A 17,648-nucleotide genomic window follows, 5' to 3' on the forward strand; every position below is an offset into this window, starting at 1 on the left:
TTTGTGTGCCAGCTCCAAACGGAGCCCTCTGAATACCCCTCGTCTTTTTTCAACATCCCGGACAAGGCAGCAGAGGGATGCTCGCCAAATTTAACCTCCATGGGTTCAGCAGCTCCCCCCCACCAACCATAATACCTTTATTCCTACCAGACAGATCCCTCTAAAATCAGCAAGAATCGATAGCACCTTCGCAACAGCTTCTAAATCCCAGATACGGAAAATTTAAAGGTCAGGTTGGTTAAAGGCAGAGGCTTAAGAAAGTCGCCTCTTGCAGCAAGAGCTCTGCGTTAAGAAGCTTTGCTGTAACTGCAGCTTTTTATCTTGCTTCCCAATCCTGCAGGATGCTGTTCTTTGCTAGAGAGAGCCCAGTACAATCCACGGGCACATTTAAGGAGGAAAAACTAGGTATTGCACATCTAAAACCTCTTGCAGCTGGACCCTGAGCCCGACTCGCTTAATTACTTTTGGAAAAAGGCTCCTCGCCACAGATTTCCTTGCAAAATCTGAAATCCATCAAAGTCTGCAGGGGAGAGCTGTGTGGTGCCGTTTCCTGCCCACATCCCTCGGGACTCGGTCAGCAGCGACGCCTCCCTTTGAGCACCCGCACTGACTGGGTTTGACGCAGCCCCTGGTCAAGTAAGGGTGGCTCCAGAAAGACACGGGATATGCGAGCAGCAAAAAGCCATGAAGCTTGCCAGCCTTTTCTCCTGCTATTTATATCCCTGTCTTAAGCATTTTCTCTTTGAAAACGGAATGATATTAATCCGGAATATTATGCAGATTGCAGTCCGCCATAAATTCAACCAGCATAGCAGCTCTTTGCTTGAAGTCGAGCCAGATCCTTCTTTTCAGAGCAGTGTTCTCAGGTGCTCTAAAACTCCACGTCTATAAATATGTGGATGCTCAACATCCCCTCACCTCTTCTTGTAGGCCCTGTGCTCAACCCTGACCATCTCAGCAGCTCCAGTGGAATTGCAATAACCAGAGAAAAATCCAGGCTGCCCACCCCTGGGAGCACTGAGAGCTCCTCATGGCCCAGGAGGAGGGAGCTGCATTATCTCATAGATGATAAATATGTTATTATTTTATATAGGCAGACCTGCTTCAACAGGAGGGAATGCAAGCAGCTTGCTCCAGCAACCCCTCAGCCAGCTGGTAGGAAAGACACAACGCAGGAGGGAATATGATTCAAAGCCTTGGGGCTAGAGGTCGAAGCTGACCCAGAGTCCCTTCCATCCTTGGGGAACACCCAAGCCACCAAGAAAAGGGACTGCAGACGTGCTGGCAGGAGGCCCCAACCTGGGAAGATGATTGCAAACCCTAATGGAGATATGCGCTTCTGCATAGCCCCGAGTAAAACTCCCAAATTGCACCAAATTGCAGGCTGAAGACACACCTTCCTCCGAGCATTTCCTAAGGACTGGCGGTGCCGTTCCTTCGCCTCGCTCTGCCGTGCCCTTTCCCAAACCCAGCAGGGCAAGAGCGGGATGAGCAGAGGGCAGGGCAGCGGGACCATCCCCACGCAGCACCAGGTGGGACCCCAGGGTCTCAAGGAAAGGAAAAAATCCACATTCAGACCCAAGGAGGTGCTGCTCAGGGGCTTCAAGTCCCCTCCAAAGGCATCGCCCCGGGGAGCAGCCCGTGATGGCGGTTATTTGGCGTGGCTCCTTGGCGAGAGGACAGCTGCATTTCCAGGAAACCCGAAGCAAGGGGGGGGGGATTCTCTGACCACTGAATTACACTTCTCTTTTCCAGAGAAGAAATCTCTTCAGATGCACAGCAAAACCCTGCCTCATCCCAGAACAAGGAGACCTGGAGGAGCTCACGGCTCGGCTGCACAGCTCCGCACCTCCAGAGGTCAAGCGGTGCAGATGCGGCGAGGTAAACACCGAAACACGGGTGGGCAGTGGCTGTGTTTTTTGCCGAGCTATTTTGCTCGCTTTCACGATACCAGAACAGAATATGGGAAGTTACATATCAAGCATGCATGCGTGCATGCAGGCTGGCACCCAGTTGTAAGCCCCGGTTAGCAAGCAGTTATTTTCGGTGCGCTCTGAAGCTGGGAGGCTCAAGCTGCAGCTGCTCGCCGTGAATCTCACCTCTGGGGCTTTCCCTTTCCCCTCTCATTGATGCTGGGTTTCTTCTCGCTTGCCTTGTCCTTCCCGGTCATTTCCAAACTTTTGAAAGTTCATTTCTTTACAGTTTTACCTTGGAAACGCTTGGGAAAATCCCTCGGAGGAGATGCGTGACCCTCAGACAGCATCCAGCTGCTAAACCGGGTGCTCTGCATTTCGGGTCCACCCTGGGCTCACCCCACGCAGCCTGCGGAGCATGGTAACACGCCCCCCGAGCCCCAAATGACACCAAAATTGCCACTGCAACATTTTTATGACTACCAGCTCATTCTGAGAACGCACAATAACTTCACGATGGAAGTCCCAGCAAGCCCCACTCTGCATAAATTTGCATATCGCTCAGCGAAGCCAATCAGAAGTGCGATTGATTGGGACCTTTCTTTAGGATTTAAGTTCAGCAGCAGCAGGAAAAAGGGTTTCATTCTCCCCTTCTAGCCCTTTTTGCTGTGCAGTGCCCCAAATTCTCCTAAATTCATCCTTCCCAAAGGCTCAGGAGTTGATGCTTTTCTCTTCCAGATCAGCCCAAACAAAAAGGTCAGGTTTGGGGTGGGCTGGGAAAAAAAGAAAAAAAAAATCAGGAGTTTTAGAGGTCTTTGAATTTGGCTTTGAAATTTGTGACTTAATTTTTTCATTTTTGCATTTTGGAAATGCAAAGGGCTGAGGCTGCTCCTAGGGTCTCTGAGCAAACGGCTCCCCCAGCTCTCGGCCCTGCTTCTCCTCCAGGTGCTTCAGCGAGCAGAGGAGGGCAGTGAGGAGCAATTGGGACTCCCGTCCCCTTCCCACATCCAAGCCTGCCTTCTCCTGGTCCCACCTCGTGCAGAAATTACCCGTGGCCGAGGAGCACAACCCACCTCCAGCAGCAGGAGGGTCCCACCAAGACCTCCTCCCACCCAAAATCACTGGAGAACCCACCCAGCTGGCAGCCCCGGAGCACGGGGTTAATGGCAATCGCTCAACCAAGATTATTTTGGAAGCGCAGGCAGTATTTTTAGCCTGGAAAGCAGGCACCACTTCCCCTTCTTACATCTCTCCTCCCTTGGAGACCACTGCCAGAGAGGCCAGGGCTCTCTGCTGTGGCCAGGCAAGGGGGGACCTGTGCAGGACCCGCTGCCAGTTGTGAAAGAACCGAGCTATTTTCATCAGAGGAGATGAACACTCTTCACCCCACGCGTTGTGCAACCCTCCACCCGCCAACAAAGGAGCCGAAGCCGCTGCCTGGGCTCGCCCCAGCTCTTCACCTGCAGCACTCAGAGCCCAAAAAAGGTCCTGGAGGAGGGTGGGTGGCGGTGGTGGCTCCCCACTGAGCTGGGCAGCTGGATGCAACTGGGCTCAGCACGCTGGAAAAGGCGAGGATAAAGCTGGGGACGTCCCCAGGGCGGGGGGCGCAGCAGGAGCCGTGCACAGGGGAGCAGAGGTGGGGAAACCAAGGGGTGCAGAATTGCACTGAGGATCAGCATCGGGACCACGGGCAGCCCAGCTTTCATCCGGGGGGTGTCCCGGAGGGCTGCAGGGGATGGATTGCTCCCCTTCCCACACTTTCAGCTTCCTTGCCCTGCTGTGAGCGGGGACGCCTCCAAAATCAGGAGGTGGTGGCTGCAGCGAGCCGATGACGAGGGCTTTGGATCAGCCAAGAGAACACTCGCTGGAGCACAGCGTCCTGTGACGTGCGCCCGGCGCCCCGACCCACCCCGTTTTACGGTGCTGGGCTGGGAACCTGGGCTGCGGCCAGCTTTCTGCTGGCACAGGGCTCTCCTCGGCAGAGCCCTGGGAACCAGCAGCACCCCTGCGTTTCCGTGGGGTGTGGAGAGACCAGGCAAACGCCTGGCTGCTGTTGGCACCGGCAGGGCCGCGTGCAAGCTGGGGATCGCTTGCTAATCTGGTGCTATCTGGGGCACCCGCCACCAGCACCCACCAGGGACCGGTTGAATCCCCGTGGCTGGGGTGAGAAAATGAGAAAAAAATGAAGGTTTCTCCTGCTTAACAGGAGAAAATGGGGTTGTGCTTGGTTTGAGGATATTTTGGCCTCTCTGGGGTGTAGCAGGAGCTCGCAATCTGGCAGAAGGCTGCTGTAGCCACAGTGTAAAATGCTAAAAATCACTGCCTGCTCCCGCTCAGGAGCTGCGGATCTGCTGATGCTCCAGCACACGCTGTCTGCTCCAAGCATGCTTTTATCTTCCCCCTACAAACACAAGCAGGGACATCACTACCTGCTGGAGTGATGCCAACAGCACCGGAGAGCCCTGCAGCCTGCAAACGCAGCAAGGAGCCTGCACGTGTCTCCTTGGTGCACAAGCAGGGATTAAAACACATCTCCCAGCCCAACCTCTCCATCCCAAACTTTCTGCCTTTTTTTCCCCCCCTCAATTATTCCTCTGCCCGAGACAGAATTTGGGAGGCTGGGGACAGTTCGAGGCCAACCTGCTGAGCCTGCCAGCCACAGGCTGACCCAGGTGGGTGGCAGACAAGTTGCTGACTTGGGCACAAGAGGGCTCGATGCCTTTTCCTTTGCTGATGTACGATACAGCAGCAGCAACTCACACCCCAAATTGGGCAACGCTCGGCTGGGCAGGAGAGGAGGCTCCCAGCGGCGCCTTGGGTAAACCAGGCTCCAGTGATGGGGCAGTCAGGATGCAGCCCAGGTGCTGAACACCTTCATGCTTCGTATCTCAGGGTCTCAGCGTGTACGAGTGAAGGCAGCAGGGCCAGAGCAGGGGCTGAGCAGGCCGGTTAGCCCAGCGTCAGCCCTCTGGTGGTGCAGTTTTGTCCCCAGTTGCGCCCTGGCTGAAAAAATCCCCGGCACAGCTGAGCGCAGGTGACGGTGACCCTGCTCCTGCTCAGAATCAAACCCCTCTACTTCCATTCAGGGAATGTCAAAGTATTCACGTTTAAATGCAAAACACAGACTGGGTGCATACAGGAACTAGGTGCCCGTACAATAAATCATTTTTCTCCTCCACAGACCCTTGCCTGGCAGCACCATTACAGATGCTGCAGGGTCCAAATCCCCTACACCATCTCAGCCAGGGCTTGGGATCTGAGGACCCTCGGGGGTCCCCCAGCCACCCAAATCCCCCACAGCCCTGCGGGGCTTTGCTCAGCCACACCACGTCCCCACCAGCCCCGTGTTCCGCCTGCTCTTTTAACTGAAGAATGACACCCGCTTGGCAGCCCGGAGGTTGGTTTTAAATAGACACTCCTTGAATAAAACCTACAAAAATACCTTCGGCCGTCCTTCTGCTGAGCATGAAACCGCAGCACGGCAAAGAGGAACCATCGCCTGAAAACAGCCACGCTTCTGCCCTCCCGTTTTTGGTGGCGTTGCGCAAAGCCAGGGGCAATTAGAGGAGAGGGGCGATGCGTGCTCAGCCCAGCCCCGCTGGCAGCCCGGCCGCCAGCTTCCCCTGCTGCTCTCGTGGGTCTTTCGTACAGCCCCGGGGGAGAGAAAAACATTTGTTTTAAAAACAGGAAAATGTGATTGTAAAACCACAACAATGGGCTGGGGAAGGAGCCGGAGCAGCTCTCAATTTAGCTTTCGAAACAGCGCTGTGAGTTGACTAAATATTTCTGTAGCAAACAGCCGCAGCCCTGCGCCGCACGCCCTCTCCTGACTCCGGCAGCAAATGCAAGAATTGTTGGCTTTGCTCTCTGCCCCGCAGCCGCCTGCCAAATAAATCCTCACCTCCCATTTCAAGCCCCTTCCTCACCACGGCTCCTCACCCCGGGGTTGTGCACGCACCCAGGCACCCCAGCGGGCGCCTCACCGCACGCTCCCTGCAAAGCAAGGCACTGCCCAATCCCCCTTTCTCTTTTTCCTCTTAATATACCCTTAAAGCAAGCCTAACGTGGCAACCACACGTAATCCTCCTGCATGTATACAGCAGCCTCTACCTGTTGTTCCTTGCTTTTTCCATTAGAGAAGTTCAACCCAAACCGTCTCCCAGAAAGGGGCCATGCGAGGTTGCGGCACGGTTTACAAATGTCACCACCTGAGTAGCTGGAAATTGTTTATTTCCCTTCCAAATGCCCAGAGGGGTTGTATCCAGATAAAGAAATAATAGCCGGCAAAACTGTGTTTTCCTAAACACCAGGAGAATGAACAAAAGCGTCTGGCAGCGCTCGGAGCTGCTGGGCACGTTGGCATCACAAGCTGCAGCCCCACATCGGGGTCCAGCACCCAGATCTGAGTCCCCACTGCTGGCCCCTCGTGCATTTAAAGCAAAAAAGTGGCTTTTCTGCCCTCGGGGTGGGTTTCGGGGCCAAAACCTTCAGACATATGAACCAAATCTTTGACTACAGGGTGCAAAATGAGAGCTCCACCTCATCCCCAGAGCCTGCCTGGGTACAGCCACCCGGCTTCACTTCAGCTTGGCAGCCACCGTTCCTTAACCCGCCTCGACCCAGACAGTTGGGATTTTCTCACCAAGCTCGTTAGGGAAAGGAAATACTGATTTCAAGCTAGCAGCTTGCCATGGGTGAGCTGATAGAAAACACAACTGAGGAGATCCAGGCGCACAACTTCACGTGGCACCGCAAGCGAAAAAACCACCTGTGAAATCCCTGGGCAGAGCAGGTACGGCACAGCTCCGAAAGAGCCCGCGTGACTCATGCCCTAGAAAAGCTCTTTCTCTCCGTTGGTTTTGAAGTGCTGCTCAGGTGAAGGTATCTAAAGGTATGTGAGATGAATTCATGCCCTCAGGAAAGTCCCACTGTCAGATCTGCGTGCATGGCTCCTCCAAAGCCTGGCACAGCTCTGAAAGCACCAGGACAGCCCCCAGTGTCCGTAACACACAGGGGGAAATGCTGCAAGCAAAGCAGGCTCTGGGCTGCTCTTGTGGCTAGGAAACCAAGAGCAAAAGAAGCCAGGTAGAGGTTTTCTCCCTTTTACACCAGCCAACTGCAACCTGCAGCATGCGCCCAAGTTCAATTCTTGCTCTGGAGCAGAGCAGGGCGGCGATCCTGCAGCACGCGAGGTCTGGGGGCTCCTAAAAACACCGAAACCCCACATCTCCTGTTTGGAGATGCAGCACAGCCCTACAGGGTGGTGAAACATCCCACAGATTGGTAAAGGTGTGGTGTCTGTATGTCCTGCTGGGCTTTGAGAGGCTGAAGAGCGCAGCGTGCCTCCAGGGGAAGGTTCTCCATGCAGAAGGGTCTTTGTGCAACAACAGCAGGGCAAGATTCAAATGGGGATGAGCTCAGTTCAATAAGACATGAGGAGCATTTAAGGGACGGCACAACCCATCCAGGGACACAGTCCTTTCTCCATCAGTTCGACAGCTGGAATCAATTCCCAAATTCCTGTTCTCCTATTAATAACAGCACAAAGCTCACCCCGCCTTGATACGGGGAACACCGGGGGGTTCTTCGGACTGGAAGGGCCGATCTGTTTTGGAGCTTTGTGATAGCAACCACCGTGTCCTCAACCCTGGCCATGGTCTACCTGGACGGCCACTGAGCCATCCCCAGACTCAGCAAAGCAGCCACAGCACCAGACGAGGCGGGTCTGCAGGGGAAGGTGGATTTTTTTTTCTTCCCCTTTCAAAAAGGCTCAGAAAACACACCAGGAATGACCGTGCTAGTAAATCTTTCCACCCAGCAAGCTATGATCTCAGCTCCCAGCCCGCCGGCTGAGGCTGGAGGCGACGCTCGGCTCCTTGGTGCCGATTCACCGGCGAACGTGTCGGCAGCGCAGACGGGCGACGTGGAAAGGGTTAGGTCATGCCTGGAGCTTGCTGAGAATGCGAGGAGCTCAGCACCCCGATGAGTCCCCAGGTGAGAGAAAAGGAGAACAGGGCATGGATGTCCTGCATGAGAGGCAAGTGCCGTGGAGAGGTGGAGGGTAGAAGGTCTCCTGTCACACAGGACTTGGAAAACCAGAGGGTTGTTGAGGGATCACCAAAAAATTTGGGATGGAAGCAGCAGCTAGGGGCCTCCTGCTTGAGACAAAGCCAGCTATGGGATCAGCCGTGCAGTGCAGGGACCCAGGGCATCACTGGCACCTGCACCAACCTCCTCTGAGGATCCCAAAGCGTCTTCCCAAAGCAGGTCAGGCCTCACCTGCAGCACTTGGGGCAGACACAGTGCCACCAGGTGGACCCAGACATGTGTGCAGCCATCCCTGCAGACGGCTCAGAAATATCCAGTGCTCATGGCAGAGAAGAAGAAGAAAAGAGTCTGATCCGGGGTAATCCATGGAGGCAAAAAACCCTGGGGCTCCTGACACCCGGGTACCCCAGTGGTTGTTTTACCCAAGGGAGGTTGCTTTGGGCACCAGCTCCCCTCCTCTTCTCCCCCTCGACTGTCCCCAAAGGTCTGACAGCAAAATTTGTCACGGACAAGTCCGACAGAGCTGCTGGACTCGCATTTCTGAACACGGCCACTGAGGCGAGCGCTGTGTTTTTGGGGTCACTGCTCGCTCTTTGAGCTCAGCACCGTTCCCCAAACAGGAGGTGTGGGGTTTCAGCGCTTCTGAAAGCCGCAGAGGAACCCAAGCTGGCCTCCGACAACTGTGCAACACTCGAAGAGCAGAAGACAACCAAAAAGGCGAATACAAAAGAGTTGTGGGGACGCAGCTGCCTAAAACCCCTGGGCAAGGATGCACCCAAAGGCTGCCGAGCAGCCACATCCTACCCACAATCAGGCCATCCTCAGGAAGAGGCCAGTCCTGGTGGCTTCTGCTCGTAACTCACCCAAAGGCTGGGCGAGTTTAACTCACCCTTGCGATGGAGATGGCCAGAGGAGAGCAGCCCCCAGCAATCGGGGACCCACCACGTACCTGGACCCCCCCCCCCAGGCTCAAATCCAGCACCTCTGGTCCACAGAGGCTGCTCCTCGGTGCTTCTCCATCCTCTGTTCTCCTCCCATCCACGTCCCCAGGGTGATGCTGTCACCTTGCTCCCGGGATGAGCAGCACCAAGAGGGCATCCCTGATGTGCTGACCTGGATGGCAGGGAGGGCATCTGCTTTTTCAGCATCTGCAGCCCCCCCAGATGATGCTCCTGCATCCGTCTCATTGCCAATGAGCTCCCCAGCACCCACTGAGCCCATCCCCAGCTCCAAGCAGCTTCTAGAATCAGCAGAAAGTGGTGCAAATGCAAAACCCCTGAGCATGGGGACATCTCTGGACTTCCTCCTGGACTGGGCCATGGGCCAGCCTTGGTCGGAGAGGGGAGGCAGCCTTGGGGAGCCCAGGCACCGGCCCGTGGCAGGCTCATCTCTGGGGTTTGGAGGAGACGAGAGGGAAATACCCACTGCTCTGTGCCACAGGCAGCATTTTCAGACTTCCCCACACCACTGCCCACATCCACCACCCCACTGAGTGCTTCTGGTGGTTGCTCTTCCCAGCAATGTCCCCCCCAGACCCCCCCCCAAGGCCCCGCTGTGACCGCTGGATGCGGTGACACCAAGTGCTCCGCGGGCGCTGCCAAAAACCCCCAGAGGACAGGGGTAGGACAGAGACAGATGCCAGCAGGGGACATCCAAACGAGCCCCCCAGCACCGTTTATGCCCCAAAAAAGCGAGGGGACAACCCATGACGTGCATGTCCCCGGCTGGGGCTGGCAGGGAGGTGGCCAGGGGACGGCCCAGGCTGCGCAGCAGCGGCTGGCAGGGGCCCAAGGCTGCCTCTGGCCAGCTCCCTTCCTCTCTCGGAGAGTTTCCGGGAGAGACTTTAACGCTTTGCTGGCTAAGCCGTGGCTTTGATTGCGGTTGATGGCATCTTTGAGATGGAGCGAATAACTCCGATGGGTTTTATCTAACGAGGGAGGGGGGGGGTAAGTTCAGAGGAAGGATGCTGCGGGAGAGGCATCACAGCCAGATGGCTACGAGTTCTCCTGGAGACAGACATCAGCTGGATCCCCTAAAAAAGCTCCTCAGCATTCACACCAACCCTTTCCAGGGCTGTTGTTCCCTTATGGGACATCACGATGGTGGAAAGGCACCAGGAGGTCCCAACCTGGGCAGCGGTGCCGGGTCACAGCCCGCTGCCAGCCCTCGGTGGCCTCTTCAGCTTTGACTCAGGGTCCCTTTCCCCTCCACCTCCTCTCACCGAGAGCTGAAGGTTTCTTTCACCTCTCCCAAAAGCAAGAAGAAAAAGACCCTGCCCCATCCAAAACGCTCTGCACGGGTTTTCTCTCCCACCTTCCTCTGCTGCAGTCGCTCGCCATGGACTCGAACGCTTTCAGCAGAGCTATTTTTAAAAACCAGGGCTCATACAATGAAGCAGTCTCGTTTGAGGTTTCATTGAGCAACGTTTCGGCACATTGTGGTCCCTGTTACATGGGTTCTGCCCTCGTGTGAGCTTTGAACGCGACACTTGACAATTTTCAAGGCTTCCTCTTAACAATTGTAACCTCACCATCCCCATGACTGCGCGATTACTCACACTTCAGATTCAAAGTAATCTGTTGGGAGCCATCCTGTTTGGGTATAAAAAGCACCCCCAGACTCCTAACAAGACGTGGCTCATCCTCTGTCATTGCTACAGAGGTTTGGCTCTGCCTGCGACTGCAGGGCGAGGAGCTGGATGCTTTTTCTGGGCAGGCAGCACAATTCACCCCCCAGCATCATGTCATTATTTCCCAGGAAACGCAGAGGAAGACGAGGTGAACACAGGCTGTGCATAAAGTTCCAAAACTGCCACCAGAGGAGCTCACATTTCTCACATCTGTGTCTTTTCATGTTTTCTTTTCTTTTTTTTTTTTTTTTTTTTTTTTTTGCCTAACACCAGCTCTAAGTCAATTCTCAGCCCCAGAGCAGCTTTCTCTGCCCCACAGGGGTTTCAGGCCATCAAGAAGCAGCCAGCCCTTCCCTTCTTTTCACCCCAGCAGTAGAAATCTCCCAGGTTTTCAGTAAAGAGCTCACAAGCACCCGTGATAAAAACAACCCAGTTTGTGCAGCATAAATTTTAGCCACTTTGCTTCCTCACTCTGCTTTTACGAGCAAAACGGCCTAAATAACATTAAAAACAACAGCCCAGCCTCCACACATTGCTCTGCCTCTGCAAATTAAACCTCTTCAGCACGAGGAGTATGTAAATTCTGCTTTTTTTGCAGTTTTCCTCCCTCTGAGGGCAGCATCACTGATGCTCAGGCTTTTAAGCAGTTACCTTCCACTCATTTTTTCTTGCAGCTTTCCTTAAAACCTGCGGTCTTCTTAGATCAGGGCAACACTTGCTCATGAGCATCTCTGCTGCTCTCCTCACTTGGCCTCGCTGCTGTATGCAGGGAGAAAAACCAGCCCCAAACCAGAGCCCGTTCTCAGTGAAGCATTAACAAAGCAAGAGAAAATTAGCAGAGGAAGGAGCACATCTGAGAGGAGAGAACCTGCTGCAGCTATTTCATCAGCTCCTGGCCAAGTGACTCTAATCAATTCCAGTTTGCACAAACACGACCAGCTGCAGAGAATGGCCCTGAAGGAGTTTCCTTGGCTTGGGAGGAGCTGTAGGACCCCTGAGACTGAAAACTCTCCTTCTTTATGATGTCTCCAATGTTCCTTCACTTTCTTCCCTGCTTCCCAAAGACCTCCCATCACATGTAGGGCTCCGTTTTCCTTGCTGATGGGTCCTCTCCCTCTCCTTCCCTCCTCACTATCCCCAACAAAACCAAGAGACGGGGCGCTTGAAACACCCCTGCTGTGCTAAGACCAACCATCCAAAAGCCACATCAGATGCACTTAGATCATGAGATTTAGCTTTAAGGGTCACGATACTTTAAAAGTAGCACTTCTCCCAACTTGTGCTGTGCTTCTTGAAACCTCTAGAGCACCCTGAGCATGTGCTCAGAGCTTTCAACAGCCCAGGGAAATCAAACAAGTTGTTTTTAGTTGGAAATTCCCAGGCTGGGCTGTGGGAACGTTACACCAGTTTCAGCACTTTTGAGGTAGGACGAACCTCAAGAAGTTCTTCCATCACAGCTTCCCTCCTTCTAACCATGGTGTCATGACATGTGCTTTTCTATCTTGATGTGATTTCCCAAACTTTTCACAAAAAAGAGGGCAGGGGGGGGTGGTGGTGGTGTGAGAAGAGAGGGGAGCTGCGCTGCCTTGGGATGGAGAAAAAAGGGGGGATGCTCCCCACCTCCTGGCTCCAACCCCTTGGTCCAGGGCTCTGCGAGGTGGAGGCAGATGTGATGTAAGGAAATGCTGTGGACGTTGGGTATCCTCATGGTTTAACAGCACAAAGATATTGTCCGGAAAGCCCACGTTGGATAAAGCCACCCATGCCGTGGATCGCACAGCACCACGGTGCAGCGCAGACAAGGGGGTCTCGAGGAGCAGCAAGGAGAGCTTCGTGCTTTGGAGGTGACGACCTGAAAGTGAGCATCTGGCCTGGAAAGTGGGGAGCGGTGGTGTCCCACGAGAGCCCACGCTCCGTTTTACCTCGCTGGGATACGAGGCAAAGGGAAAAGCTCAAACCCAAAGCAGTGCAGCCTTTGCTGCGTAAAAGACAGGAGTCGTCCCCCACCTGCTAGGAGATTTTATGGGGTTACACGGTGAGAAACTGCCCTGCATACGCTGAACGTGAGCAGGAGCTGCCTGCTCTGCCTGCACTCCCCTCCTGCCTGCAGGGACCCAGGAAATCCTCTGGGTGAAGCACCCTGCTACAGCTCGCCTGCCAGAGCATCCCCTGGCAGCTCACAGCACCGACAGCGGCGATGGAGGGGACCTGGGGACATCTGAGCGAGGGTGGTCATAGCACAGCACACACTACACCAAAACGGGTCAGCTGGACAAGAAATCCCTCACTCCCTGCGTGTTCCTGGGGAGGATGTGCAGGAGCAGGGCGAAGGAACGGGTAGGGTGCAGGTCACCCGGTGCCAGAGCTACAGAGGGGCACAGACCGACCGTGTTTCCCGATAAATGCTCCCCAAGCTCTTGGGCATGCTGGCAGCTTGCTCGGCAGTAAGCACAGCACAAACGCAGGCTTTAAAAACCGCCTGGAGCCTCCTCTCCTCCATGCCTCACCATCCTTTGCCCTCCACCTCCACGCCTCCTCCCTAGGTCGGGGCACGGCTGAAACCCCGCTCGCAGCGATGACGGCAGCCAGAGGAACACGGGAGACGTTCAGCAAAGAGCAGAGGATAAAGAAAGCCCGGAGACGCGTTTAAGCAGAGAAGATGGGTTGGACGAGAGTACCTTTGTTGTCGGCGCTCATCTGCCCGGCCCGAGCGGAGAGCTGCCTGCTGCCCTTTGGGTTTGTCTCTCTTTCACCCCAGTGCATGTGACAGTCCCCAAGCAGAGCAGCTCTTTAGTGTGGTCTGCACCGTGTGTGGCGAGGAGCCCGAGCCCTGCTCTCTAGCTTTCTTCTCAGTGCAGTTTCCATGCTCGGTTTCAGAATGACGACCTCTGATGCTGCGCTGCCTCGGGCAGAGGCTCACTCTCTCGCACAAGTGGGTTTATCTCGCATCCTTTCATTTTACTCTCACACCCAGCTGGGGGCCAACCGGTTTCAAAATAAAGTGAAGCTGCCAGGAGCTCTTGGGACTCTACCAACCTTTTGAAAACGCTTTGAGCCCTCGCTGAAAATGGCCTGTTTCCATGAACGTTCCCACTGGCATAATTGGTCACCCGGGGATTCCCGGGCGGTGAATATCCCGGGAGCAGATGCAGCAGGATGCCCGGTTTTATAGCTGCCGGGTGGTGCAGAAGGACTAAAATTGGAGCAGCTTTGGAGCCACCCACACTCGCCCAGGAAGGGAAAAGTCCCTCCCTTTGAGAATTACCAACCCAAAGCTGAGATTTCCAAATGGCAGCGGACACCCACGCGAACGAAGGGCCGGTCCCAATTCCCGGGGCAGAGAAAAGCGAAGGAGCCGCCGCTTCTGCAAGCAGGGCGAGCTGCTGCCCGAGCACAGGGAGCACCCGGGGAGCCTGCAACAAAAGCAGGAACGGCCCCAGCTCCTCGCTCAGCATCTCAGAGCACCGATATTGTCTTCCCCGTGCTTGGCAGCCTGTCCCTCCAGCAATATTTACTCAGAGCTGGCTGCTTCCACCGGCGCCCCTGCCAGCGCGTGGCTCCGCTCCTGCGCTGCTCGAGAGCAGATGGAGGAGCCGGGTCGGCCCCCGAGCAAACGAAGCTTTTTGCATGTCGACGGGGAGGCCGGGAGGTTTCGGCAGGGAGGCAGCCCGCGGTGGGACTCCGAGGAGGCCGAGAACAAGAGAGTTCACAAACTCTCGCCATCAAAAATAGCCGGGGGCAGAGAACCTGGACCGGTTATTCTGCTGGGAAGGACTCAGACAATGCAGCAGTGTCTTTCCCCCACGACGCTGGGGGAAATTAGTTTTTCCTCCCTGTAATTGTCCTTCTGTTCACAAGTCACTAATGTGTGCTTTTCGTTTAAGCAACTGCTATTTTAGGAGACAGGCAAATGGCAAATGAGGAGAGAGCCCGAGTGAAGTTTCCATGAGGCAGAAGACTTCTGCCTGCCTCCGCTGCCTTGACACGAATTCAGCCCCATGAAGTGACAGCAGTCACCTGGGACGGGCCATGGGACTGGAAACGATCCCTGGGGATCCATCTACCCCATCTCCGTGGAGTTAAAAAATCCCAAATCGTCCTCAGCAACCCCCACACGGCGTGTTCGCTGCTGCTGCACGTCAGGAGCAGAAGCAATCAAGGGCACGCACGGCATCCACCGTGCCTGCTGCAGGGGAAATGCCAGAGGGGACCGTGCTGCACCCCACAAGGAAATCCCCAAGGGCTGTGTCCAGCCTGACCGAGGGGAATTCCCTCCAGCCACCGTGGGTAGCATCCAATTTACCTGTTCTGGGTGCCAGAGAGCTCCCAGACCCCTCAGAGATGTTTAATGCCCTGCCACGTCTCTGTAATGCTTGAAGGAAAGGCATGAATAACTCAGGAATTGAGCTAAACATTAAGGGGGGAAAGGGTTATTTTCCTGCTGCAGAAAAAGCAGGAAACGGCCCCAGTTTACGCTCCCTTTAGGGCAGCAAACCCAGTGAATCGGCTGCAGTGAAAGCCTCGAGCTTCCCCCAGCCACCAGGAGCCCCGACCCTGTGGGATTCCCCCTGATCCTGTAGGATGGGATCAAAAAAGCTGCAAAGTGTTCAAGCTGTGGTCCTGATCCCCCCCAAGCTCCAGCCCTGCTGTCCGCCCTGCTGCACCGCCACACAACGCAGCCTCCGGGATTTTGGGTGGGGGGAATAAAATTAACCAGGAAAAGGCACAAGCCCGTAGGATAAAGCTCAGGAAGAGCCAAATCCAGGCCCCCGAAACTTGGGGATTCGCTCTTTGACATCAAAATAGCGAAAGCCACAAGTCCAAGAGCCAGCTGCCCTGGGAGGACGAGCTCCGGACCCCCGTCTGCCACCGGCACCGCCAGCACGCGGCTGGCACAGACACGTCCACAGGCACATAGGATGAGCTGAGCTGTACAATTTTCCTCCTCTCTCCTCGCCAAAATACCAGGCACGTGAGAGGCGGATGAAAGATGTCCCTGAGCAGAGAAGAGAGAAAAAAAAAAAAAAAAAAAAAAAAAGCTTGTAAGAAGTATAAGGTCAAATTTTCTTCTTATGCAACTCCCCTGCAACTTGTAAAATCTAAAGCTGTAGGACATAAATCAACCACTAACTGCCTGGGGTTACAGAGAAACTTCCTCTAATAGCAACCGGTTGCGTAAGTGCCTTTTAACGGAGCTTGTCTCTTCTGAAATCTCTGTTAGGGAGAGGCTGACTGGACTGCCCGGCTGCTGGGCTGAGCCCTCGGGCTCCTCTCAGTGCTCGCGGTGAAGTTGGTGCCACCAGCGCCGTGTCCCCGTTTGGGGACCCCCTCCCTCAGCACCTTCCTGACCTGGAGATGGACTGGAAATGGTGGGGCACTGGTTTTCTCGGGGGGTGTAAGTGGGAGAGCGCAGCAGGACCCAGCTTGGGAACACGGAGCAGCATCCCTGCATCCAAAAATGGGGGGTCCTGTGCGCTCCCCCAGCTCATCGGCACGCTGAGCTGCTTCCCCCCAGCCCCTGCTGGCCAAACCGTGCCGTATTTATATCCCTCCATCCACAAACAAAGAGAAATCACCGCAGCCACTCAGGAGCACCACGTTATGCCAGAAAAACCGAGAGGGGAGGACAGGAAAGGTTTCGGTGCCCCCCCCCAGTGCCATGGGATACGTGAGAGCCCTGCTCCAGGGCCGGTGCTAGCACGCTGGTTGTTTGGTGACTGTTCTGCTACGGTTATTTTTAGCCGGTGACGCCTGGGGTATTTCGCTTCAGGATGTCCGGTCTGAGCCTCTTTCTGGGAATCCCATGTTCTCTAATTGTAAACAGCCCCATTCAGTTGCTGCAAGCGCGAGAGGCCCCGACTTATTCAGCAGGGCTGTCAGGTGTGAGTCAAACAGGAAGCCGCCGCCGCTTCCACGAGCGAGGCATCGGCTGTGAAAAAATGCCCTCGATTAACTCAGCCCCCAGCCCAGCCCGGGCACGGCCCAGATCCTGCACCCTGGGGGACTGCTGGCACGGGGTCCGGCTCCGTCCCTCCTCCAAAATGCTTTCATCCTGGGAAAAGGGTTCCCGAGTCCCGGCAGCATCCTCATGTGCAGATGTATTACTGGGGGTGTGCAGGGATGGGATGCTGGGGGGGATGTGGGGACAGGCTGGAAATGGGGGATGGTTTCAGCCCCATCCTCCCTCCCTGTGGGGCTGAGCCGAGGCATCTGCCAAGGCAACCTCAGAAACCCTAAAACGGAGCAATTCGCCACTTTGCGTGCTGCTGCCCCTGTGCACAACACCCAGCCCGAGGTGACCCCAAACGCGTGTCCCACGGGGTCTGCATCGCCCCAGGGAGGCTGGCACCAGGCAGAGGGTAACAAGGGGGGGCTGTGGCCAAGATGAGCCTGTAACCCCCTAAAAACACGATTTGGTGCCTGGATTGCTGTCAAGAGATTGTGTGATGGCATGGGGTGTAAAGGCACGGCCCGTTGGGGCATCGCTGGGTGATGCACAGGGGCAGGAGCTGCCTCTGCTCGCAGCCACGCACCAACCCCAAGCTCCGCAGACCCCCCTGGGTTGTGCCCACCCCAGCAGGACCTGCCGTGCCACCACCACCACGGTTATTGCAGCACACGGGCAGGGCAGGAAGGCACCGAAATGCCTGTCCTAATTTTCAGCGGGGCCAAAGAGGAGCCTCGCTGGGCAGCCCTCCCCACCACACCATGCCCTCAACCCTCTGTTTCCCTTCCAGCAAGGAGCAGCGATGGCACCGTGCTGCTCCCAGGGACGGAGCTCTCCTCGCTGCAGCTGCTGGAAAGGTCTCGAGCATCAGCAATGCAACATCACGGACAGTGAGATCCTCCCCTGGGCTTCTCTAAGATCCTGGCACTACAGAGCTCGGCTTGCACGACCTCTACAGCAGAAGCAATTTTATTGCACGCGCTGAAAAGGTTGGAGCAACGCCTGCAGATGTGTCCCAGGAGATCGGTCTTCACCCAGCCTCACCAGCGCCAGAAACTTCAGCAGAGGCTGGCACCTGGCAGCCATCTGTGGGTCCCTTTGGGATGCCCGT

At 55.6% G+C, this 17,648-nt stretch overlaps 1 protein-coding gene across 2 annotated transcripts in view; it reads right to left on the reverse strand.

Moving 5' to 3' along the window:
• The window catches only part of HDAC7 (histone deacetylase 7), a 71,198-nt gene that overhangs the window by 44,535 nt on the left and 9,015 nt on the right, over nucleotides 1-17,648 (reverse strand). Inside the window, exon 1 of one of the 2 annotated variants that reach the window (XM_084499814.1) lies at nucleotides 5,356-5,477. The exons of the other annotated variant lie outside the window; for it this stretch is intronic. Within the exon in view, the coding sequence (XP_084355940.1) occupies nucleotides 5,356-5,380 (25 nt within the window). The 5' untranslated portion in view covers nucleotides 5,381-5,477. Of the gene's footprint in view, nucleotides 1-5,355; nucleotides 5,478-17,648 lie in introns of those variants that run through there. 2 annotated transcript variants of the gene reach the window in all.

This window comes from Aythya ferina (assembly GCF_964211825.1).
Source record: "Aythya ferina genome assembly, chromosome: 28".
NCBI lineage: Eukaryota > Metazoa > Chordata > Aves > Anseriformes > Anatidae > Aythya > Aythya ferina.